The following is a 23,201-nucleotide window of genomic DNA, read 5'->3' on the forward strand; positions in this document are numbered from 1 at the left end:
GCTCTGCCGCTCCCTCCCGGGCCCGTCCCCGGGTCTCTGGTCTGCTCTTAATCTCTCAGAATGCGTGTCTCTCCCCGGTGGTGTTTGGGCTCTAGGAGTGTCTCTCTCCAGCGCCGCGTCTCTGCGCCCCTGTCTCCCGGTCCACATCCTCATCTCTGGACCGCAGTGTCGCTGGCTGTCTCCGGGTGTCTCACGCGGTCTCCGCTTCGCGTCTCTGCGCGGGTCCGGTGTCGCCGTCGCCCCTGGGCTGCCGCCCCCCGTGCGCTGCGGTGGCCGCGCGGCCGGAGCGGAGCGGGCTGGAGCGCGGCGGCCGCGGCCCGGGGCGGGGGTGCGGGCCCGCGGGGGCGGCGTTGGGCGCCTTCCTTCGTCAGTCCCTCCCCGGCGGCGCGGGGGGGCGGCGCGGCCGCCGCTCGGCGCCTTTAAGGGAGCGGGAGGGAGCGGCGAGGCGGCGGCGGCTGCGGTGGCGGCAGCCGAGGCGAGCGGGGCGGGGGCGCGGGGCGCGGCGCTCGGAGTCCGCTCGGGCCGGAGGCGCCGCAGCGGCCGGGGCCGGGCCCGGGAGCCGCGAGGAGCGCGGGCAGCGCAGCCGGAGCCCGCCGCCCGGGACATGGCCAAGGCGGGCCGTGCAGGTGAGGGCGGGCGCCGGGAGGGCAGGGCCGGTGGCCGGGGGAGGGACCTGCGCGTCCCGAGGAGGGGCCGCCGGCCCAGGTGAGCCCCTCGCGCAGGTGGGCGGAGGTTCCGGGAGGGTGGGAGGGGGCAGTGGCGGGGCCGGACCCCGGCGCCTGGAGAGGGGGCTTCGCGCGTCCCCGTCCTTCCTGCCACCTCGGTCACCTCGTGGGACACCGCGTCCCCCTCTCCATGGCCCCGCTGGAAAGCGCCAGGTCTGCGGTGCCCCAGTCCAGTCCGGCTGTTGGGAGCTATCCGCACCCTCCGGAGGCCCTGGGCAGACCGGGCTCGGGGACCGAAGGGGATGTCCCGCCGCCGCCGCTGCTTCGTCCCACGCCCCCCAACGCAAACCAGGACGCGCCCCCTTGTCCTGCCACTCGCTCTATCCAGGACGCGACAATCGCGCCGCCCCCGCCCCCAGCTCAGTCAGGAGACCCAGATTCCTTCTCAGGAAGGAGGGTGCTCCGCGCTGCGCCCGCTACTGAGCCATCCCGCCCCACCCCCCACCTGACCCCGGGCAGCATAGCCTCAGGTGCCTCGGAGGTCTGAAGTTGGGGCCCCTCCTGGGGTCCCGTGGGCCCTGCCCTCCGCCAGGCGCAGACGGTGTAGCCCGTGGATTGAGGGAGTGGGCGTTAGTCATTCGTTCATTCATCCAGCCAGACGTTCATTCATCAGCATCTGCGCCGGGCCAGGCCCGCAGCTGGGCGCTGGGGTCAGGGGGACCCGGCCCTGTTTGCCACTGGGCCGGCGGTGCCGGGGGAGGCCGGCGTGCGGTAGGCGGCAGCAAGCCTGGTCTCAGCGGTGCTGCCTGCGAGGCTGGTGTGTGAGAATCCCAACCTGTGACGTTCGCAGGTGCCATGCCATCCTAGGACCAGGCATGACAGTGGTGGAATGAGCGTGAATTCACCCGTCCACACCCTGGGCGTGAATACCACCCGCATGCCCGAGCCCTGCCTGGGACCCTGGGCCGGGCCCCAGTCTCCCCGTGCAAGCTCGAGCGTGTGATCTAGGTGCCTGAGAAGGCACTCGGTTCTGTCCCTGGGGAGTCCTGCCAGGGTGGGGCTGGCTGTGTGAGACGCAGCAAGTGAGGAACACATCTAAACACCCCCTTTCTCACTCCCCTCCCCTCTCCCCTCCTGAGGCAGGCACTGTGAGGTAGATGACACCTAGCAGGCTGGAAGAGGCTCGTCACCTCCCTCACCCTCTGTCAAGCCGGGGTCCTTACTCACCTCTACTCCGCATAAAGGGCTCATAGCAGTGCTTGTGTCCCGTCCACCTGCCATGCTGCGAGTGTGTGTGTGTGGGCACGTGTGCGCACCTGGACACTGTGAACACAGGTCACCTCCAGGGCACTGTCATCACGACAGCAGTTAACAGCAATCGCCGCTCGTCTGGTACTAGGTCCTAGGCAGCCTGCTGAGCGCTTTGCTGTGCAGTGATCCTGGGAGGAAGGAAATGTTACTCTCCCCCTTTTGAAACATCTGGAAACAGACACTCAGAGAAATAGTCCCAGCAAGGTGGCCTAGAGGTTCTGGACTCAGAGCCGGATCTCCTGGACTCTAATGATTTTCTCCATTGCTGTCCTGGTAGGTCATCCCCCCTCACCTAATGGAAGTGCCAGTCCCAGCCTGTGGGGCCTTCGGTCCCTAGGTTGAGAGTCCGCGGGAACTTGTTCCAGTGACAGGTGGAGAAACGGCCCTGCTCTGAGCACCGATGCCTCGATGCCTCGTGCTGCTCTAACATTTTGTTTCTCCTGCTGCAATTTCATGCTTGGCCTTTTACCTCCAGGCAACACAGATTCCCCTCCTCCGCCGCCCTAGCTGTCCAGGCTCCTCTCCCATAATGAGCTGCTGCCCCAAGGAGTCTTTTGGGAGCGACCCTGCAAGATCTGACTACTCCTCCCTGTCTCGGGCTCCTGCGCATTTTATAAATGTCCTTTCTCTGCTTTAGGCTCCGGAACCTATCGAATTGAAAAGGGCCACACAGTAATGTGTACGTGGGAATCACATTTCCCCCCCACTGGCAAAATCTGTGGGGAATAAATTAGTGAGCTTTAGAAAATAGGGAGCCCCGGATCAGGAGCCCAAGCCTCTCTCTTTGCAGCTGGGGAAACTGAGGCCCAAGGAGGGGATGTAACACAGAGGGTTGGCTATTCAGTGCCATCTACCTTGAATGGCAGCAGATGGGCAGGAGGGAGCAGGCCTTCACTCTGGGGGCTGACGCTGGAACGAAGGGAGGCTGAAGGCCAGGAGTTGAGGCTGTAGGGGCCTGGCCTGTGAGTTAGGGGTCTGTTCTATGACCTCTGAAGTGTTCCCTTTGAAAACTGGCCAGTAGGTCACCTGCTCAGGGAAGAGGTAGAGGTTTGGGCCCCAGGGCTGCCACGAAACCTGACTGCAGGTCATCACACTGTGGCCCAGTGAATGGCTCCCCTGCAGTTGTGCAGTGTGCAGCCTGAGCAACTAGCCTTGGCTGCGCCAGCAGTGTCACACGGGAGCTGAAGGGAGGTTTTCATGCTGCCAGGAAAGCCCAGGTATGAGAGACAATGTAATTAGGTCCCAGAGAGGATGAGAAAAATGTGCAGAGGGTGGATCCAAACGGGTTACTACCGGTTCCCAGTCTCCAGGGAGATTTCATTCACACAGACAGGAATCGTTACGGTCTCCCAATCTAGCCCGAGACAGGGAGGTGGGGACAAGTGTGGGGGACAAGGGGAGGATTTAGGAGCTCTATGGAGGAAGTGATAATTTACAGTGCAGAGCCATCCATGGGGCGGAGGAGGCCAGTGAGTGGCTTGAAACAGATGGGCCTTAGGTGGCCCCTGGGGAGGTCCCCAGGGGCGGGGAATGGCTTGAACAAAGGCGAGGAGGTTGTATGGGAAGGGGTGCACGTGTAAATGTGGGGGGCTGCTAGGGGTGGGGGATGAGGGTGGGCAGGAGGTGCCCAGGGGGTGAAAAATGTGTCTGGCGGGGGTGGAGGGTCCCTAGACAGGTGTGAGGGGCTCAGAGGCGCTGCGGAGAGTGCGGGAGAGGGAGCGGCATGGGGAGATTTGGGTGTTTCGACAGGTCCCTCTGGTTGCCACGAGGGCTCCTGGGAAGCTGGAGAGAGGCCAGCCTGGCGGAGCTGCCTGTGTAGGGAAGGGTTTGTTCTTGTTCCTGCCAGCCAGGCTGCCCCTCCCTTCCTTAGCATGTTCCTGCAGCTCTCCCTCTGCACCCCTGCAGGCTGGCTACCCTGGCACGGTGGCACAGTGCAGGAGGGAGGCCCCAGGGCCCCAGGCAGGGCAGGAACACAGCGGGCAGCCCAGAGGGTCTTGGAGCCTCAGAGGCTGCGGTAGGAATGTTTGTGGAGACAGAGCCCAGGCCACAGGGCTGGGTCTTCCAGGCTGGAGGAACCAGTTTATGGCACTCCCAGGTGTTGGCCTCGCTTGGCGCTTGGCGTGTATCAAACCTAGTCATCTCAGTCAGTGAAATGCTGATCCTACAGTGTCAGATTGGGAGGGGACGCTTCCAGCTACTGTGTTCAAAGCCCTCCTTAAAGAGGGGACACTGAGGCCCGAGGAGGGTTAGGCATTTGCCCAGCATCACAGAAAAGGAGATGGCAGAGCCTGGGTTTCCAAAGCCTGGGTTTGGACCTTGCTCTGCTGAGTTGGCCTCCTTTGGGGGTCCTGCTGGAGGTGGGCATGTGTCCCCATACCGTCTCAGAGCCAGCTCTACTCCTGGACCCTTGCTCTGTGCCTCTCGGGGGCAGGGACCAGTGGCTGGATCTCTCAGAGGAGGGAACACGGGGAAGCTTGGAAAGGGGACCAGCGCTGGGATCCTTCAGACTTTGGGGAGGTGCCAGGGGATTTGAGGCACGACTCTGAGAAACTCACAGGCCCGGGGTACCAGGATTGCTTTGCTGTGTATCTTGGGAGGGACATCGCATTCTGTAAGGGGATTGTAAACTCACCTTCTCTGGTCCCCAGCAGGAAGGCCAGGGGCAAATCAGACACCGGTGTCCAGACTCCAGGCTTCCTAAATGCCTTCCTGGGCTTCCCTGCAGTCCGGGCTGTGCTGGAGCTTGGGCACGTCTCGTGTTCCCATGCAAATACGCCACCAGCCCCTGTGGAATTACCTGTCATCACAGCAGACCCAGCAGGTCCCACCCTGAGACCATTTGCTGCCTCATAGTTCTGGCTATGGTGTCATTGCATGAGCCAAGGATGGTGCAGCTCAAACAGAGGTTCTACCTCAAGCATGTGACCCTGGGCCTGGAACCCCTTATTTGTCACTGGAGGCTCCTGTGACTTGGCCTGTGTTTGGGAGTCCAGCGTTGGGACATAGAATGTGAGGACGTGGCTAGACCCTCCCCCCTTTCTCCTTGCCTGGGCCATGTCTGCATCATGCTGGCCAGAAGGTGTGATGCTGTCTCACCTGCATCTTAGAGTGTGGAGAGTGTGTGGAGATGTGCCCAGAAGAGTCTTGGCGATTTTCCATTCCCATCTGTTCATTATGAAGGTCGGAAGACTGAGACCAGAAAGGCAAAGGGTCCTTCACTGAGGACATAGAGCATGAACTCCTGGGCTTTGGGGATTGGGGACTTCCTGGTAAGTAGGACTCAGCTGCCTTCCAGGAATTCTCTGAGATTCTAGGCTTGGTTTGAGGGATGACAAGATCAGGGGTTAGGCGTGGTGTGGCGGTTCATGCCTGTAATCCTAGCACTCTGGGAGGCCGAGGTGGGAGGATCGCTTGAGGTCAGGAGTTCAAGACTAGCCTGAGCAAGAGCCAGACCCTGTCTCTATTAAAAATAGAAAAAATTAGGCAGGTGTGGTGGTGTTGTGCACCTATATAGTCCCAGATACTCGGGAGGCTGAGGCAGGAGGATTGCTTGAGCTCAGGAGTTTGAGGTTAGGCTGATGCCACTGCACTGTAGCCTGGTGACAAACCGACTCTTTCACACACACACACACACACACACACACAAAAAGAAGAAGAAAGAAAGACAGAAAGAAAGAAAGAAAGAAAGAAAGAGAGAGAGAGAAAGAAAGAAAAAGGAAAGGTCAGGGGTTGGCATCCTGGGAACAATCTGGTTCATTTCTTACAGCAGCTCTCAACGTGCTTTCCTAGCCAATGGCTTAACATCATCTCCTTGAGGTAGGGCCAATGTTATTCCCATTTTATAGATGAGAAAACTGAGGCCCGGAAGGGTTACATGATTAGTTCTAGAATCACACGTAAACTTAGAAGCAAAGCCGGAATTAGACATTAGGTCTCTTCTGCTCTTGGAGTCAACATTCCTAGGGGTTAAATTGTCTATCAAAGCAGAACCCTTGCTCTGGCACTGGTTGACTTTGCACTGCACCCTCTGTGCCTCAGTTTCCTCATCTGTAAAAGGGAGAGGGAGGAAGAGTCTGGGGGTCAGAATGAGCGTCAACTTCTTTGCAGCTGTAACACGCTTTCTTCTCTCCTGGCCTCTCTCTCTGCAGGCTTTCCTGCACCCTGATGGGGCCTCGCCTGCTCCCAGCTCTCACCTCCACTCATGCATAACTGGGGTGCCGAGGACTTGGATGTGGAGGGCATTTGCCTCCTTGGGGGTCCGGAGCCCCAGCCCATCAGCAGATCTGCAGCTGGGAGCCCCGTGGAAGGGGGGAGGCTGGGGTGGGAGGGGGAGGAGAGAATGCATTAACAAATGAGTCTGGAAATCAAATGGGATCCGAGCTCCCCACCCACTCCCTTAAATCTCTCTACACTCCCTGTCTTTTAAAATTCTTGTTTTCTGAAGAGAAAGAAAATGCTAAATTGCACCCCCTTTTGCAAACGGAATGGGAGCCTTAGTGAGTCACTCCGGAGGTAAATGCCACCTCCAGGGTCCCACGTGTGCCTGTGGAGGCCCGCACAGCTGTGTGACCACCGGCCCCCACAGGGTACTCATGTGGGGAGGGTGGACAGCGGGCGGGAGCCCCCTGCCTGTCCGTGGCTCAGGGGTGGGAGCTGGGTCTCTCTCCTACCCCCAACCCCCTCCAGCCTCTGCCTCCAGGCTGTCCCAGGGTTGCACCCCTGAGGCTCACACGTACATGGGGCCACTGCTCAGCCTGAGGCCAGGCTGGGAGCCCGTGTGGCCGCGATCAGGGCTCAGTCTGGGGCTGGGGAAGGGTGCAGGGTGTGGCACATGGGGTCTCTCTCTGTGGCTCGAGTCAGCACAGTGTGGGTGAATTCAGGGCTCCAGGGGGTGTAGTCGGTGTGGCCGGGGCTGGTGGGGGCAGGTGGGGTCGCCTCTGCCTCTGGAAGCCAGAGTTCCCGGCTGTCAGGCTGCTCTCTCCAGGCGTCTTGGTGAGGCTTCTCCAGGGCTGCCAAGCAGAACAGCCGAGGCAGGAGGAGACCCCCGGCCAGGGGAGGGTGCCTGGGAGCAGGTCCGCCCGTCTATTAGCAGGCAGGGAGCTCGAGAGAGGCCAGAGAGGAGGTGCCCCTCTTCCCAGATGACCCGCTATTCTGGAAGGAGGGGAAGTAGCCGTCTGTTAGCCGGGATGCCAAACAAGGGTTGGAGGCAAAAATAGAAACGCGCTGGGCTCTGTCTGGGAGGGGCGCTGAATTCTGGTGGATCTGAGAGGCTTCTTCTGAGCCGTCTGCTGCTGACGCGGTGTTTGCTCGGCTCTGGGTATTTGCAGAGCGAGTCACGTCCTGCGCTCCTGCCCTCCTCGGGGAGAGACCTAGGTGTTCGGGATGGGGGCCTGTGCGCGCTCGCTTGTTCTAGGAGTCTCTTTGGGAAATTCCGAGCATCTGGGGCCACTCGTCCCCCATGCACCTTTGACCTTTTCTGGATTGTTCTGGATTGGTGCAGATCACCGCTCTCCTTGCTCAAAACTGCCGGTGGCTCTGCTGTAGCCCCTGTGGCTTCCTGCTCTTCCCCTTTCTCCTACTCTTGCTCCTACCGCCTGCCCCCCGTGGGGCTGGTCCCAGCTGAGCAGCTCTGGAATCATCCCTTGTGGGAAAAAGAGCTATTTTCAGCCTCTCCATTACTGCCCAGCGTGAGGGGGGTGTTTATCCCCTGCCGCCGTTTTGTTTCCTTCTTGTATAGTATCATCGGCAGCAGCAGTGAGAGCATTATCCAGCCCTGTCACCGGGGCTCTGGCTGGAAATTCCTGGCACTGTGATTTGGCACCAAAGGGAGGGGCCTGGGGGCCAAGGCAGCCCCCGGCCACATCCTTGCTCAATAGCAATCCTAGAGTGGCAGGTGGTAGGAGTGGCAGTTGCCCACGTGGCAGGTGGTACGAGTGGCAATTGCCCATGTGGAGTGACACTGGCCCTTGCTGGGGGGGGAGGGGTTGGAGCTGCCCCCCCCTCCTGCCGTTTGCTTTAGGCTGATGGTAGCCTCTGATCCCTTTACCAAAAAGCTGTCCCTGTCCGTGAGGCAGTGGTCTTTGAAGAGCCCCCAGCATCCTCTGAGGAGTCTGTGATTCTAAACAGGCCTCCCCGTCGCCTGCTTTGGTACCTAGATCTTGAGCCTCTGTTCTCAGCTCCCTGCAAGGGGCTCCTGGGAGGATTGGAAGGAATGCCTCCCTCTGTCCTGTCATCTGGGCTGTTCCCCCATCGTCTTTCCCCAGCCCTGCCACCCTCCCGAGGAGTCTGCAGGTGGCAGAGCCTGTCAGTGGCACGGTGGCAGGTGCCGCGGAAGCTCCTTTTAGAGGGAGGAGAGGGCCTCCTCCTTATGGAGCAAGAGTCTGGCGGGACACGGGGGGACATCTGGGCCTTCGGAGACTTGTTCCAAATAACTCGGAACTGTTGGGAGCCTAATTGGCAGAGCAATGAAAATGAAAGTACAATAGATAGCCAAAGCTATTAATCACTAATTATCTCCTAAATAAGGTAATTAATGGGTATTTAAATGGCATATTTATGACATAGCAGCAGGTCTTCAAAAAGCACATCTTTTCCAAAGCAACTGGCTTGGCCGATTGTGCACTGCTTGTAGGCTGGGGCCTAACCCCCTCCCCCGCCACCCCTCCCCAGAAACGGGCCGTGTGGCAGGAGGCCAGTAGGGTTTCTTCTCTGAGCTGTAGCTTTCCCGTCTGTCTACGGGGGTCGTAAGCCTTTCTTTCCTGACCTCCCTGGGCCGCCGTGAAGATGGCAGGCAGTGAGGGCCGTGGAAATCCCAGGCGGCAGTATGCGATGCCGTTCGGAGTTTGGAGTGTTAACTGTGAGAATATGCTTAAAGTTGTTGGCCGTAACCCCCTGCTTGTGCTGGGCACCATCTGCGGCCAGGATCGGGGCTCAGTGTGTGACGGATCGTGTTGCTTGGTCCGGGACTGGGCCAGAGCTCAGTGTGTAGCTGGGTCTGTGGTCACATCCATGGTGTGGTTTGCGACTGGGGTTGTGGCTGGTCTGTGGCCAGGGCTGTGACTCAATTTATGGCCAAGCGTGAAGGGCTGTGGTTGAGGAAAAGGACTGGGCCGTGGCTGGTCTCGGGACCCGAGTGGTCTCAGGATGGCTCTGCAGCCTGACGTCTCAGCCGCGACCCTTGAATGCGCTGCCCGTGGGACTCACGGACCTGCCCGGAAGCGGGTTCCTTCCTGGGTCTTCCAGACGCTGTGTACCCCAGCACGTGGGCCCTTCCAGGGCTCCCGGTGTGTCCCCTGGAGCAGCCCAGCAAACAAGCTCATCAGTGGCACATATAGCAGTTTGGGAGATAGTTAGGACAGGTTTCTATAGCAACCAACCCCCAACCAGCGCTGGTTTCTTTCAATAATGCCTTTTTCTGGAAGCAGCTTCTCCCGGCCTCGTCCCTCCCTGGGTGGCTCCGCAGCCCCTTCAAGGCTGGGTGTGGGCTGGCTGGCCCTGGACCGGTCTGGTCCCCAAACTCACCCTGACCCAGGGAGGAAGCCTGAGGACATGCCATATGGGACGCCCCTTTGAGAGGGTGCCTTCCTGAGACCTGCCCTGTGCTGGGCCGCACCGAGCACGGCAAGAGCCCTCTCTGTGCCCTGCCCTCTGCCGGGAGAGGCTACAGATCCGTCTTCCTACCAGGCGTCTGCCCAGGGGAACCACACCCCGCGGGGCAGGCAGATGTCAGCCCGGCCTGCACATGGCGGTTCTGAGGGACGCAGACACTGGACGTCACGGGAGCACAGAGGAGGCAGGCACGCAGCCCAGCCTCAGGGGTCAAGGAAGGCTTCCAGCTGATTCTTCAGGAGCGAATGGGAGTTGGGGGTGGGGCGGGGGCAGGGAGGACATTCCAGGTGTCAGGACCTGCAGAAGCAAAGGCCGGGAGAGGAAGAACGTGGTGCGGAAGGCTCCCCGGTGGACGTGCCACCGGAGCCCACGCTGGTGGGAGGAGAGGCTAGCAGGAGAGCGGCCCCGGCCCGAGGGAGCCAGGTGTGCACGCAGATGAGGCACAGCCCAGGCAGTGGAGGAGAGAGGGGTCGGCCCCCGGAGTGTGGGCAGGGCCCGGCGCTTCCAGCCTTCGGGTGGAGGAGAAGGGCCTGCCCCTGGACCCTTCCACTTGTGAAAGAGCCAAACAAAAGCCCTGGGATAATCCTAATTTATTATTTTATTTAACCTTTTTTTTTTTTTTTGAGACAGAGTCTCACTCTGTTGCCAGGCTAGAGTGCCCTGGCATCAGCTTAGCTCACAGCAACCTCAAACTCCTGGGCTCAAGCAATCCTCCTGCCTCAGCCTCCCGAGTAGCTGGGACTTCAGGCACGCGCCACCATGCCTGGCTATTTTTTTCTATATATTTTTAGTTGTCCAACTAATTTCTTTCCGTTTTTTAGTAGAGATGGCGTCTCGCTCTTGCTCAGGCTGGTTTCGAACTCCTGACCTCGAGCGATCCTCCTGCCTCGGTCTCCCAGAGTGCTAGGATTACAGGTGTGAGCCACCGTGCCCGGCCTACTTAACCTTTTTATACCACAGATGGAGTGCCAGGAACTCTGCTAAACCTTTTTCAAATATTCATTCATTTAATCCTCATTGCAACACTATGTAAGTGCGATTACTGCCCCCATTTTACAGAGGAGGAAACTGAGGCGCAGAGTGGTTTAGTACCTTTTACTAAGATCACTATTTGGTAAGTGGCAGGATTGGGATTGGAACCAGCCCAAGCGGGAGTGGGACGCTTGTCCCCTCCAGGGAGGAAGAGGCAGGAGGGGGTGGCCTTCAGAGTCACCTGTCTGTGGGAGGCTCTCTGAAGTCTGCACTCCACATTCTGCATTAGGGACCCAGGGCCCCCAGGGCAGAGCTGACAGCAGTGGAGTGTGAGTCTAAGAGTGTGCATGTGTGCGTGTGTGTGTGTGTGTGTGTATGTGTGTGCTCATGTGAGCCAGGTGTGTGCTTGGGCTTCACAAGTCCACGGGGCTCACTGCCCACGGGAGGTCCCAGGGCCTGAATCGCTCAGCCACACTGATTGCCAGGAGTGAGACCCAGGTGCTCGTGGCTTGAGCCCGACAGGCATTGCCAGGCATGGTTGCAGGTGCAGCCGTGGGCAGGGCTGGGCGTGGACTCTGAGGCCACAGACAGGGGACAGCAGGCCAGGAGGTGCAGACGCTGGCCCAGCGCTTTGTATCTCCCACAGCCACACTCGAGGCTCTCGCTCCTCCCTGGAGGTCTAGAAATTGCAGGTTATTTGCACGCCCCCAGGCCATGGCTGCCAACAGATGCCCATATCCCGTCCTCTGCCCTGATGAGCCGGGCTCCTTACTCTTGAGGAGAAAGTGCTAGATCCAGCTTCTCCTGGAAATGGCTCGATTGCTTTGGCCTATCTCTCAGCTGTGGACTCCCAGCTCCAGGCAGCCTCTGGGCCCCTCCAGCCTCCCGGGGTCCCTGCCTCTGGGAGGTGGGGTCCGCCCTTGCCCAGGGCCGCCCATGGACACAGGTGAGGTGGTGCAGGCCTGTGTGCTCCCAAGGGCGGGGCCGTTCCAGTTCATCTCTGTCCCCCACTCCTTCCTCCCGGGCACCATCTGGCCCTAGGTCTGGCCCAGGAAGAGTAGGCCAACGCCTTCATCCCTCCCCTCACCGAGCCAGGGCTTTCCTGGCCGGAATGCCTCTCCCTCCAGATAGGCACTGGCCTGCGTCTCCCTGCAGGCCTGTGGGGATTTTGCCCTCAGGCTGGGGCTGCCCTGGGGGCCTCGGCGTAGGGCAGGGCACTCACCGAAGGCTCCTGTCTGTCTGCCTGCCTGTCTGCCTGTCCCTGTGTACCTGGGAGCCAGGGCTGAGATGGGGAATGTGGAGGGCGGAGCTAATGATCTGCACCCGTGCTAGGGACACCCAGGCCCATGACCAGGCCTAGGACACCACGTGCACCTGAGGTGGGTAGACATGCCCAGAGGGAGGGGGTGGCTCCCAGCAGCCCTTCTTACTCAGGGCCCAGCCTGGAGCTGTGCCAGCATCGCTGGGACAAAGGGTCATTTGCTTCTCTCTGGATTGCTAGGGGACAGTTTGGGTCATCCCTTCTCGTTAATCCTGATTTGGGGTTTTAAGTAAATGTGGGGGACACAGAAGGAGCTCCCTGGGGAGGGCCTCTGGCAGCTGTCTGGAAGCCCCCCAGGTGGGCTTGCCCTGCCTCAATCCTTGCTCCTGTAGCTGACAAGGGCCACCTGTCCCAAGTGCCAGGCAGTAGGCTGGACGCTTTGGTGGCTGATATCACTTAAATCTCCTGACAGTGCGGGAAGGATTATGATACCCATTTTACAGTTGAGAAAAGTGAGGCTCAGAGAAGTTAACTTGCTTCCTGTCATAGGCTAGTAAGTGGTGGCCCTGAACCAAGGTTTGTATTGCTCCAAGGCCCATGTGTTCTAACCTGTCTGCTAAATTTTCACCCATAGCTGGAGCTAGTCTATATTCTATAGACTATATAGTCTATATTCATCTGTGAAGGAGGAAGGGAGAGAGAGGGAACGAAAGAGAACGAGAGAGTGAGAGAATATATGAGGTCACACGTGCATGAGTGTGTCTTAGGAAGAGCCTTAGCCAGGGGGAGTGGTGGGTTGGGGAGCTCACGCTCTCCAAGGAGTGTAGACACACACACACACACACACACACACACACACACACACACACACACGCACACGCATGCACGCGTGCGCACACACACAGCCATGCAGACACAGCGACAGATGCTTGGGTAATGCTAGACACCTCGATATAGGAACGTACACGTCCATTTAGATTTTCCCACCGACACGAGGATACCCAGATACTACTTTGTAAACCTGGTGATCAGATGGTTCTAGAACTGGGGGAGCTGAGCCCCCAGGGCTGAGGCCCCCGTGAGGAGCCGGGGGCAGGCCTCTGGCCCCTTGCCCAGCTAGCCAGCAGCATGTGGAAGGGCTGTTATTGGCCAAGAGAGCAGGCGGTGGAGACAGGGGAAGACTGGGCCTCCACCCTGAGCTCTTCTGCAGAGGGGCCCGGCCGGGTGGTCCTGAGCACAAATGCTGGAGTCGGATCTGGTTCAAATCCTGCCTCCGACACTTACCAACTTTATGTCCTGGAGCAAACGCTTTCAGATCTCTGAGCCTCTGTTTGCTCGGCTGTACGGGGGGATTCATTACACCCACTCCGCTGGGCTTGGGTTGGAAGGCTCTGGATGAGACCTGGATATGTAGACAGTATCTGGCACACTCAGCAGATCATTTGTTTTCATTCACTTGTTGGTCAAACACTTCTTGGCCCCCTTCCACCTGGGACAACATACTGGACCCAGGAAATGCGGAGACATGTAGCAGGGACCCACCTCAAGAAGGCTGTGCTGCTGGGCCTTTGTCCTCAACGTTCTAGGGCCGTCATGCCCACCTGCTCTGACTCTCAGGCACCTGTGTGGCCTCAGCACACCTGACCTGCAGCCCTCTCCCCCGGGAGACTTTCTGACCCTCTTGGGCATCTGCATGTCCCTCTTCTTGAAGTTTGCAGATGATAGACACTGGGCCATGGGAGGAAACTTAAAACTCACTTGTTGCAAGCTTCCGTCTGTGACAGGTCTGGTTCCATTTCCTCTGTCGCCTCCTCTCATTCCTGTCCCCTTCGGCCATTGGTTCCAGCTATGTAGGGTTCTTTCTGCCCCTCAAAAATGCCAAGCTCATGTGCAAATTCACGCTTGCACTTCCTGCATCCAAGAAGGCTCTTCCCCGCACCTTCTGCCCTGTCCATAGCACATGTATGTGCATGAGCTTTCATGCATGTGCAGGCACACACACACACATATGCACGCATGCACTAAGCACGGTTGGCTCATCATTCACGCCTCAGCTCATCTGATACCTTTTCGGAAAAGTTTTCCCCTCTGACCCCTCCTGAGACATTCTGTCCATTGCTCAGTTCCTTCTTTGAAATGTGACCTTTGCTGTTTGGTAAAAAATCTGCATGCTGGAGGAGAGATGCAGGGAGCAGCTCACATCAGAAGTCAGCTGACGGCTGCTGCTTAATGTATCCATTTTACAGGTTCCTTATAAAATACAAGCGTATATGACTGAGGTTTCTTCCACCCCAACACCTTTCCAGAAGTTGTTTGGGCAGCCCCTGCCTGAGGGGAGGGAAGACCTTGTATCATCTTTAAACAAACTTAACAGTATGCGTTTAAAAACCAGTGCAGGCTGGCTCGGTGGCGGGTGCTTGTAGACCCAGCTACTCGGGAGGCTGAGGCAGGAGGATCGCTGGAGCCCAGGAGTTTGAGGTTACAGTGAGCTACGATGATGCCACTGCACTCTAGCCTGGGTGACAGAGAGAGATCCTGTCTCAAAAATAAAATAAAATAAAATAAAATAAAATGCCCAATGCAGGCATGCATTTTGAAAATAAGGAGAACACTAGCAAACAAGATAAAACATGCCTTTGAAAAGAAATTCAAATATGTATTTTGACCACAAAGGAAAATCACAGTGATAAGGTAAAGGGTTCATCCAAAAGGAATGTCAGCTATGAATTTGAGGAGAAAGAGGTTCCAAGTCGGTCTAGCATTTGCAACTGGAATAGGTGACAAAGTTCTTTTGATAACTGAGGCCGGTTCCCTCCTCAAGCTCCCTGTGTGGACGTACAGACCCACGTGCTCGAGCCTGGCTGATCTTTAGGCTGCAGTTACATGTAAGAGACATTAGAGGAAGGACAACGTGGTGGGGGTAGGAAGGGAGAGGTTTTACGTCGAAATTGTCTTTGTCGTTTCCCTGATCTGGGTGGGCATTCCTCTTCTACTTGCAGAATGTGAGCTTTGTGAGAGCCCCACCCTGTCCCTTTTATTCACCACGGTGTCCCCAGCACCCAGCAGCACCTGGAGAATGGGAACACCCCACCCCCCCTTTGATGCCCTCCAGGTCCCTCCTTTTCTGCCCAGCCCTGGCTGGGAGAACTTGCTTCCTCAGAGACAGTGGCCTGGCCTCCCTGAGGCCTTCCCATCTGCCCGGTCCTCCCCCTGGACTCCCACACGTGAGTTACCAGGGGGAATGTCCCTGCCTGTGCTCTTGGGATGTACACGGTACATGCATGATGCCACCACTCACAGGAGCCTCCTGCTGAGCCCTTGCAAGAGGTTCAGAGTCAGGAACCGAATAGATCCGGATAAATCCTCAGGCGACTCCATGGTTAGGCGAACTCTCTGCTGACTTTCCAAAACTCAGGAGCCGAATAAATGAGGATATGATTTTCCTTACTAGTCAAATTCTAGCATCCTAGGAGTGGAGTAGATCTGGATAGCAAGGGATATTTGCATATTAACATAGTATGTTAATATAGCATAGGCTAACACAGTTTTTAGACCTTTAGTATCTGTTGATTGAGAAAACAGTTAATGTAACTCAGGAAGAATTTTAAGTAATTGTTTGTTTTGAATCACAGAAATCTCCACATATATTTGATTTATGCCTCAGTATTCTTTTGTGCAATTGGAAACAGTATTGTTTTTGCATTTTCCAGTCTCAGTTGCTCACTGTTAGCATATAGGAATGCAACCCACCTCTGCTTGTTGACTCATATCCTGCTATCTTACTATATTCAGTTATTAGTTCCAGGAGTTTTTAAAAAATAGATTTTATAGAGTTTTTACTTTCTATGTGGACAATCGTGTCTTTATCTGAGAATAAAGACAGTTTTATGTCTTCCTTTTTCCATCTGTATACCTTTCTTTTCTTTTTCTTGTCTTATTGTGCTGGCTAGAACTTCCTCCACATGCATTTAGAAAACTGTCCCATATCCACGTTACAAATACACAGCTAGGGTGCATCTTGGTTCTTAGGTCTCATTGCAAAAAATCAGGGCCCAAGGGTGGGAAATTGTTGAGCCAGCCTGTCACACCAGTGTGTGTGTGGGGGGGGGAGGGGCAGGGATCAGCAGCTTAGAGGATCCCCATGGGGAGGTCCTCTAAGGGGCAGACCCAGATTTGCACCTAAAGGTGGCTGGGCTCTAAGCCGCGGAGCACACGCTGGGTGTTTCTTTGGGAGTGTGTGGTGGATGAGGCCAGTGCTGGCGACAGGCAGGAGGGGCTGTGTCCCTGGGGACCTGGGCTGGCCTCTGCCTTCAGGAACGGTTTATGCTCTGGGACCTGGGCAGGGGACAGTGCCAGCATGCTGCAGGGTGGCAGGGTGTGGCGAACTGGCATGGCTGGGGTGGATGTCTACCTCTTGCTTGCTTATTGATGCCTACTGTGTGCCAGGTGGGCTCCTCAAATAGCCATTGAGTGGACGAGTTTCAGAGGACAGTCTCTGCCAGGTTTCTCATTGAACAGATGGAGAAACTGAGGCAGGACCATTGCCAGGTGGGCTCCTCAAATAGCCGTTGAGTGGACGAGTTTCAGAGGACAGTCTCTGCCAGGTTTCTCATTGAACAGATGGAGAAACTGAGGCAGGACCATTGCCAATACAAGAACCCAGGTCTCTGTGGGGGCAGGACATGTGTGCCTGGTGGCCAGCATGTGTGCAATGTGACCAGCGGTGTGTCATTTCTGTGCAGAAGTGTTTAAGACTGGGTGTGATTTTCTGTGCTCTTCTCCTCTGCCTGGGCAGAACTTGGAGTTTCATTTTGAGATGGTGACATCATAAGGCGGTGGTGCCTTTGTGTGGCCACGATGAACAGATCCCCCTTCCAAACTGTGTGTGAGCGAGAAACAAACCATTGCTATTTTAAGCAGCTGAGATCATTCGTTAACACGGCGCATCTTACCCTGTGCTGACTGATGCAGTGCTTGGCAGAGTCTCTAGGAAAAGTCCCTTAACTACTTTCAACCTCAGTCTTAGCACCTCTGCCCTGCCGAGCTTTCTCAGAGAGGCTTTGGGGCTTGAACGGAAGCCTAGGAGAGGGAGGGCTCCGTGAAGTCTGGGCTTTGAAGGGAGATGCACAGAGGTGCAGGGTCTGGGGTCACCTCCCTCATGCTGGGACGCCGTCTCAGGCTTGGCTAACGGATGTGTTCCCTCTGGCAGGTGGCCCTCCCCCGGGCGGCGGTGCCCCCTGGCACCTTCGAAATGTCCTCAGCGACTCGGTGGAGAGCTCAGATGATGAATTCTTTGATGCGAGAGGTGAGTCACATCCCTGGCTTGGCGCCCTTCCTGGAAGCCCCGCTAGCGTCCCTCCCTCTCTGCAGTTCTACAGTCCGTACGTGCCCATCCTGCCAGTGTCCCGGGAGCAGGGGCTCGGCATTCAGCGTTCGATCTTTGAAATACTGGCTGCACCCCTAACACGTGCCGGGCACTGGGCTAGACGCCAGGGGTCCGGCAGAGAGAGGCAGACAGCAAACAGCGACCTGGGAAAATACAATTGCAAATGGGGAATGGTGCCTTCAAGTAGAAAGTACCAGATGTTACAGGAGAGAACGGTGGGGGCACCTGGTGTCATGTCGTTAGCATCCTCTCTGCAGAGCTGAGAGGTAGGAAGGAGCTGGAGGTGAAGAGAGACAGCAGGTGTGACGGCCCCGAGGCAGGAAAGACGCGGAACATTCCAGGAACTGAAGGAAGGCCCACCTGGCAGAGGGGTGAGCTGGGGGGAGGGGAGTGAGAGATGAGGCTGCAGGGGCTGCACCTGCGACTCATATGTGACTTCAGATCAGCCTCACAGGTGCAAGGAGTGTGGGAAAGATGACTGTCGATGTCCAGGTGGGAGAAGAGGGGCCAAGGAAATCACTTGTGCATCGTGGCGTGGCTAGCACGGGGCATAGCAAGGGTCGCCTCCTTTAAGCTGGGATTGAAGAAAGGGGCATCAAATGGGGTGGGCGTTTCAGGTAGAGGGATCAGCCCGAGCGAAGGCTCAGGGGCATGAGCACGCAGGCGGGTGCGGGGCAATCTGCAGCCAGGGAGAGAAGACCCTTACCAGCCGTGCTCAGCTGGGTGGGCGGGGTCGGGGACAAGCACCGATGGCCTCTCCCCAGCCCAGCAGGGTCCCCTGTGCCCACTCAGCCTGTTCGGCCCCACTCTGGGAAGTCACCACATTTTAGGGTGTTGACTTACTCCTGAGACTGGGCTGGCTTTGAAATGCCTGGCACGTGGGGTCTTCAAAGAGAAACGGACTACGTCCTGGGAAGACCTCTGGCAGGACACTTGGGATGTGGGCTCAGCCAGGCCATCGACTTGTTCTGTGGCCTTGGCAGGTTGTTCCCTTCCTCTGAGCCTCAGTTTCCCTATCAGCTCTGTGCCTTCAAAATTGGAGAATATCCAGTTCGGGTGACTTTCAGGGAAGCGTGGCTGGCAGGTGGGGAGCTGTCCTGGCTCTGGGTGGAGCACCCCCTCCCTGGTGCCAGCCCTGACCCAGCCCGTGTGGGACCTGTCTCCCACTGGCGTCTGATTGGCGTGGCTGCCGGGCCGAGTTTCTCCATGGCAACTAACTCACAGTGTGACAGCGGCTTCAGCATTTTGATGCTTAGACTTTCATTTAAAACGATTTTGCAGTTCATCAGGGCTCCGTGTTGCCACCTGACGATGGCAGCTTGCTTTGGGAGATGTCTGTGGGTGGCACGAGGGTCAGCTCTGTCCCTCGGGGCCCTTTCCTGCAAGGAGCCTCGGAAACTTCCCTGCTGGCTGCTGCTCCCCAGCACCCCTCTGTCCTCTCCTCCCTGACCTCACCTCTCTTCTGCAAGCAGTAACTGGCATCCCCCACTCCTCCTTGTTGGTGGCCCTGCCCTCTCTTCTTTTTCTCCTCATCTCCTTCTCTTCTTCCCTGCACTCTCCCCAGCTTCTAGGCTGTCCCCTTCTTCCCCGCCTTCCACCTCTCTGCACGCCAGAGGACCTCCTGTCTCCGCAGCCCCCCTCCATCTCGCCTTGCCCAGAGCCGCTCTAGCCCTGAGCACTGGATCCTCCCAGCAGCTGCCGGGGCCGCTTTAGTCCTGGTTTGCCAACCCCTGACCTCCTCTCTGCTCCACGTAGCCGCCCTGGACAAGGGGCTCTGCGTGTTTTCTGGGCTCGAGGCAGTAAGAAGCGAAGCCATGCTTTTCCTCTCTCCCAGGAACCTGGTCCAGCTCAACCCAGCCGGGGCTCTGTGTCCCGGGCCAGGCCATGGGTGTCAGGTTTCTGAGCATCCCTGCCCTCTGTTCTCTGGCCCAGGCTCAGCCCCAGCCTGGCCATCGTCTCTGTCCTCTGCTCAGGCTGGGCCGGGCCTGCTGCTGCTCCCATAGTTCCCACTCTAGTTGTTGTGGGGCCAACGCCAACTCCGGCCCTGCTCTATTCTGGAGCCCCTGGGTTTCCCTGTGAGCCCCTCAGATAACTCCTTGGCTACCATGAATGTCCAATCCAGTGGTTGGTCCACGTGGGGTGTCCACAGGGGACCCCGTCTGTGTCTCCCTGCATAGCCCAGCTGAGCGCTGGCAGACCACTCTGGGCTTCATGCTGTCTGGGTGTGGCACAACCTCGTTGCCACCTGGGCATCCTTCTGTCCCTGAGAGCTCCCGGGAATGTGCCTCCGCTTCTGCCTGTAACTCCCGTTGTAACCCCCACACTCCTGCGCACCCCGACTGATACAGAAACAACCAGAGGAACAAGAGACCAATGGGCATTTAGCCTGGCAGCCTCCACGTTGCTGGGGGTCGGCTCTGAACAGGCCCTTGGAACATTTTGCCCTCTTCCTGCTCAATGCACTGATGGGGAAACTGAGGCCAGAGCATGGAAAGGACCTCCCAAGATCACACATCGAGGTGGGAGTGAAGGGGCTGGAACCCAGGAGTTTAGTGTCCAGGTCGGTCCTTTTCCTTTGACTTGTCACTGACATTGGGGTCTTCCTCCCTCCCTTGTGGCCATGAGCGCCAGCCCAGTGGCCCAGCGCCAGGTGTATGTGGAGGGATGAGAGGCCCTTAGAGCTTATGGTCAGGGAACAGAGGGGAGACTGTTGGGTTCTGGGGGCCCTGGTTGCATATGTAAGGCATGGGCAGGGCTGGGGAACAGTCCGGCAGGAGTGTGTCGCTCTCGGGGTCCATGACAACTCCCTGTCAGCTCTGTGGGCAGAGGCAGCAGGCCTGTGCCCCGGGGCACCTCGTGCCTCTGAATGGATGCTGCAGGGTGGGCTCTGGGGTCCAGGCTCCCAGATTCAAGAGAAGTGCCACTCCGTCTCCTGTCCACAGTGCAAGGCTATCTGGGGGCCACCTCCCTGCTCTGCCGAGGTTGGAAGGTGCAGAGTGAAGGAGAACCCCAGGTGGCTAAGAGGAGATGAGGCCTCAAACCCAGACCAAGCCTGAGCTGGGAGGCCCCTCAAGGACTTTGAGTCCAACACCCCTGGTCCATTTTACAAGCTGGGAAACTGAGTCCCGGAAAATTAATTCAGGACCACACAGAGAGGCAGTGCAGGAGCCAGACAGAATTCAGCCTCATTCAGTCACTCCTTCAACAAATATTCATTGAGCATCCGCCCGTTAAGTGCCAGGTGCTATTCCAGGTGTAGGGAGCCCAGAGGAGCAAGCAGGCTGTGTCCCAGCCTCATGGAGCTTATAGCTTAGTGGCGCTAGGTGGGGGGTGGGAAGACGAGCAGATAAACAATCATGTGCAAGCAAATAAATTATACTGAGAGTTACTATACACAAAATAACATAAAGGAACAGACACTTCATCTAAGAAGATATATAAATAGCAAATAAGCACATGAAAAGATGCCCTGCATCATTAGTCATTAGAGAAATGCAAATGGAAGCCGCAATAACATACCCCTACATACCTATTAGAATGGCTAATTGGAATGGCTAATTAAAACTACTGCCCAGGATGTGGGGAAATTGGGGCTTTCAAACTCTGCTGCTGGAAACGTACACTGGTCCAACCATTTTGGAAAATAGGTTGCAGCTGCTTAGAAAGTTCATCCTGCTTAACACCATGTGACCCAGCCCTCCAGCTGCTGGGCATTGCCCCCGAGTAAAAGAAAGCACATGTCAACCTACAGACTTGCCTGAGAAGGCTCCTAGGGCTTTGTTTATCATAGCCCCAAACTGAAAGTACCCCAAATGTACATCAACAAGTGAGTGAATAAACAAATTGTGGGACAAGAGGAAGGAATGAGCTACTGATAATATGCAGCAACGTGGACGAATCTCAAAATAATCCTGCTACGCAGAGTAAGTCCAGCTGAAGCAGAGCACATCCTGTGTGATTCCATTTACGTGCGACTTCTGAAATGTGCACACTATTCCGTAGTGCCAGGAGCAGATCAGTGGCCACGTGGGGATGGGTGGATGGGAAGGAGGAGTAAAGGGGTAGGAGAAAACTTCCGGGGACGGGGGCACATGTTCACCGTCTCCATTGCGGTGACGTAGTTATGGGCATGAACGTGTGTCAGAACGTATCCAACTGTGCATTTTAAATATGTGTAGTTAGGCCGGGCGCTGTGGCTCACGCCTGTAATCCTAGCTCTTGGGAGGCCGAGGCGGGCGGATTGCTCGAGGTCAGGAGTTCAAAACCAGCCTGAGCAAGAGCGAGACCCCGTCTCTACTATAAATAGAAAGAAATTAATTGGCCAACTGATATATATTTAAAAAATTAGCCGGGCATGGTGGCGCATGCCTGTAGTCCCAGCTACTCGGGAGGCTGAGGCAGAAGGATCACTCAAGCCCAGGAGTTTGAGGTTGCTGTGAGCTAGGCTGACGCCACGGCACTCACTCTAGCCTGGACAACAAAGTGAGACTCTGTCTCAAAAAAAAAAAAAAAAAAAAAAAATATGTGTAGTTGATGAATGTCAGTTATCCCTCAGCAATGCTGTTTAAAAAATGGAGACCCCCCCCATATAACATAAGGGGATGTGAGAAAGTGAGTGGGTGTCTGGGGGAGGGTCCCAGAGGGTGTGGCCCTGAGCTGAGAGCTGAATATTGACAAAGGAGCCACATGCTGGTCTAGGGGAAGGGCATTCTGGACAAGGGGAACAGCCATTGCAAAGCGTTTATGGGAGGCATGAGCTTGGCGTCTTTGAGCGACAGCAGGAAGGCCCGTGTGGCCAGGGTGAGGCAGGGAGGTGCCGGCTCACTGCTGGGGGTCCACGGCCCCCCAGGCAGAGGGAGGAGACTCAGCCCAGTCGCCTGTGTGATGGGAGGCACTTGCTTTCCTGTCCAGGCTCGGCGTTGGCCTGGCTACTCCTGTTCCTGTCCCAGAGGAGGCCAGAGACACAGAACTCAGAATCTCTAGCGTAGGATGGACCCTCAGAATGGAACCATGACTGGACCTGGAGTGGCTGAGCCCCTTGTCATGGGGGATGAAGATTGCTGGGTGACAGGTGGTCTGGCCCGTAGCTGTGGGTAACAAGGGCTTGGTGGGCCCCAAGGAGGGAAGGCTGACCTGTTAGGACAGCCCTGATTTCATAGCGTTCCTGGCCATGAAATGCTAAGTCCTAGAGGGAAATGACAGTGTCTTTTGGAGTCTCCATCCCTGAGAGGATGCAAAGCTGGGGCAAGAGGGGCCCCTGTGGTGTCAGATGAGTTTATTTGGGGTGTGGCTGGATATGTCAAGCCTAGCTAGCTTTATGGTCTCCTTTTCTTTTTCTTTTCTTTTCTTTTCTTTTCTTTTCTTTTCTTTTCTTTTCTTTTCTTTTCTTTTCTTTTCTTTTCTTTTCTTTTCTTTTCTTTTCTTTTCTTTTCGAGACATGTCACCCTGGGTAGAGCACAGTGGCATCATCATAGCTCACAGCAACCTCAAACTCCTGGGCGCAAGTGATCCTCCTGTCTCAGCCTCCCGAGTAGCTGGGACTAGAGGTGCATGCTACCACGCCAGTATAATTTTTTTCTATTTTTGGTAGAGACGGGGTCTTGATCTTGCTCAGGCTGGTCTTGAATTCCTGAGCTCAAGTGATCCTCCTGCTTTGGCCTCCCAGAGTGCTAGGATTACAGGTGTGAGCCACTGCACCAGGCTGATGGTCTGTTTCTATAGCAAAATGAATGTCTTTATTGAGAAAATATCAGTTGCATACTTACCTTTAACCTTGCACTTAGATGCAAAGAACACTTCAATTACAGCTGTCTTTAAAGTCGTCAGACATCAAGGTGCGGACAAAGGTGCTTACATGCACTTACCTGCGAGGAGGTGGTCTTAGTGCGAGTGTCTTGGTCTAGCACCAGGCAGGAGATCCGAATTCTTGCCCCCCCCCCAGGTTCTGTGTGACCGTGGCCAGGTGCGCAGCTCTGCGTCTTGAAATGAGGATGTGGGA

The 23,201-nt window shown here is 56.7% G+C and overlaps 1 protein-coding gene across 1 annotated transcript in view; it reads left to right on the forward strand.

The window, feature by feature from the left end:
* The first annotated feature begins 558 nt into the window (after positions 1–558).
* The window catches only part of PITPNM3 (PITPNM family member 3), a 90,042-nt gene continuing 67,399 nt past the window's right edge, over positions 559–23,201 (forward strand). Inside the window, exons 1-2 of the mRNA XM_012779159.2 lie at positions 559–626; positions 17,027–17,122. Coding sequence (XP_012634613.1) covers positions 605–626; positions 17,027–17,122 — 118 coding nt within the window. The 5' untranslated portion in view covers positions 559–604. The remainder of the gene's footprint in view (positions 627–17,026; positions 17,123–23,201) is intronic.

Source organism: Microcebus murinus, chromosome 18 (assembly GCF_040939455.1).
Source record: "Microcebus murinus isolate Inina chromosome 18, M.murinus_Inina_mat1.0, whole genome shotgun sequence".
Lineage (NCBI taxonomy): Eukaryota > Metazoa > Chordata > Mammalia > Primates > Cheirogaleidae > Microcebus > Microcebus murinus.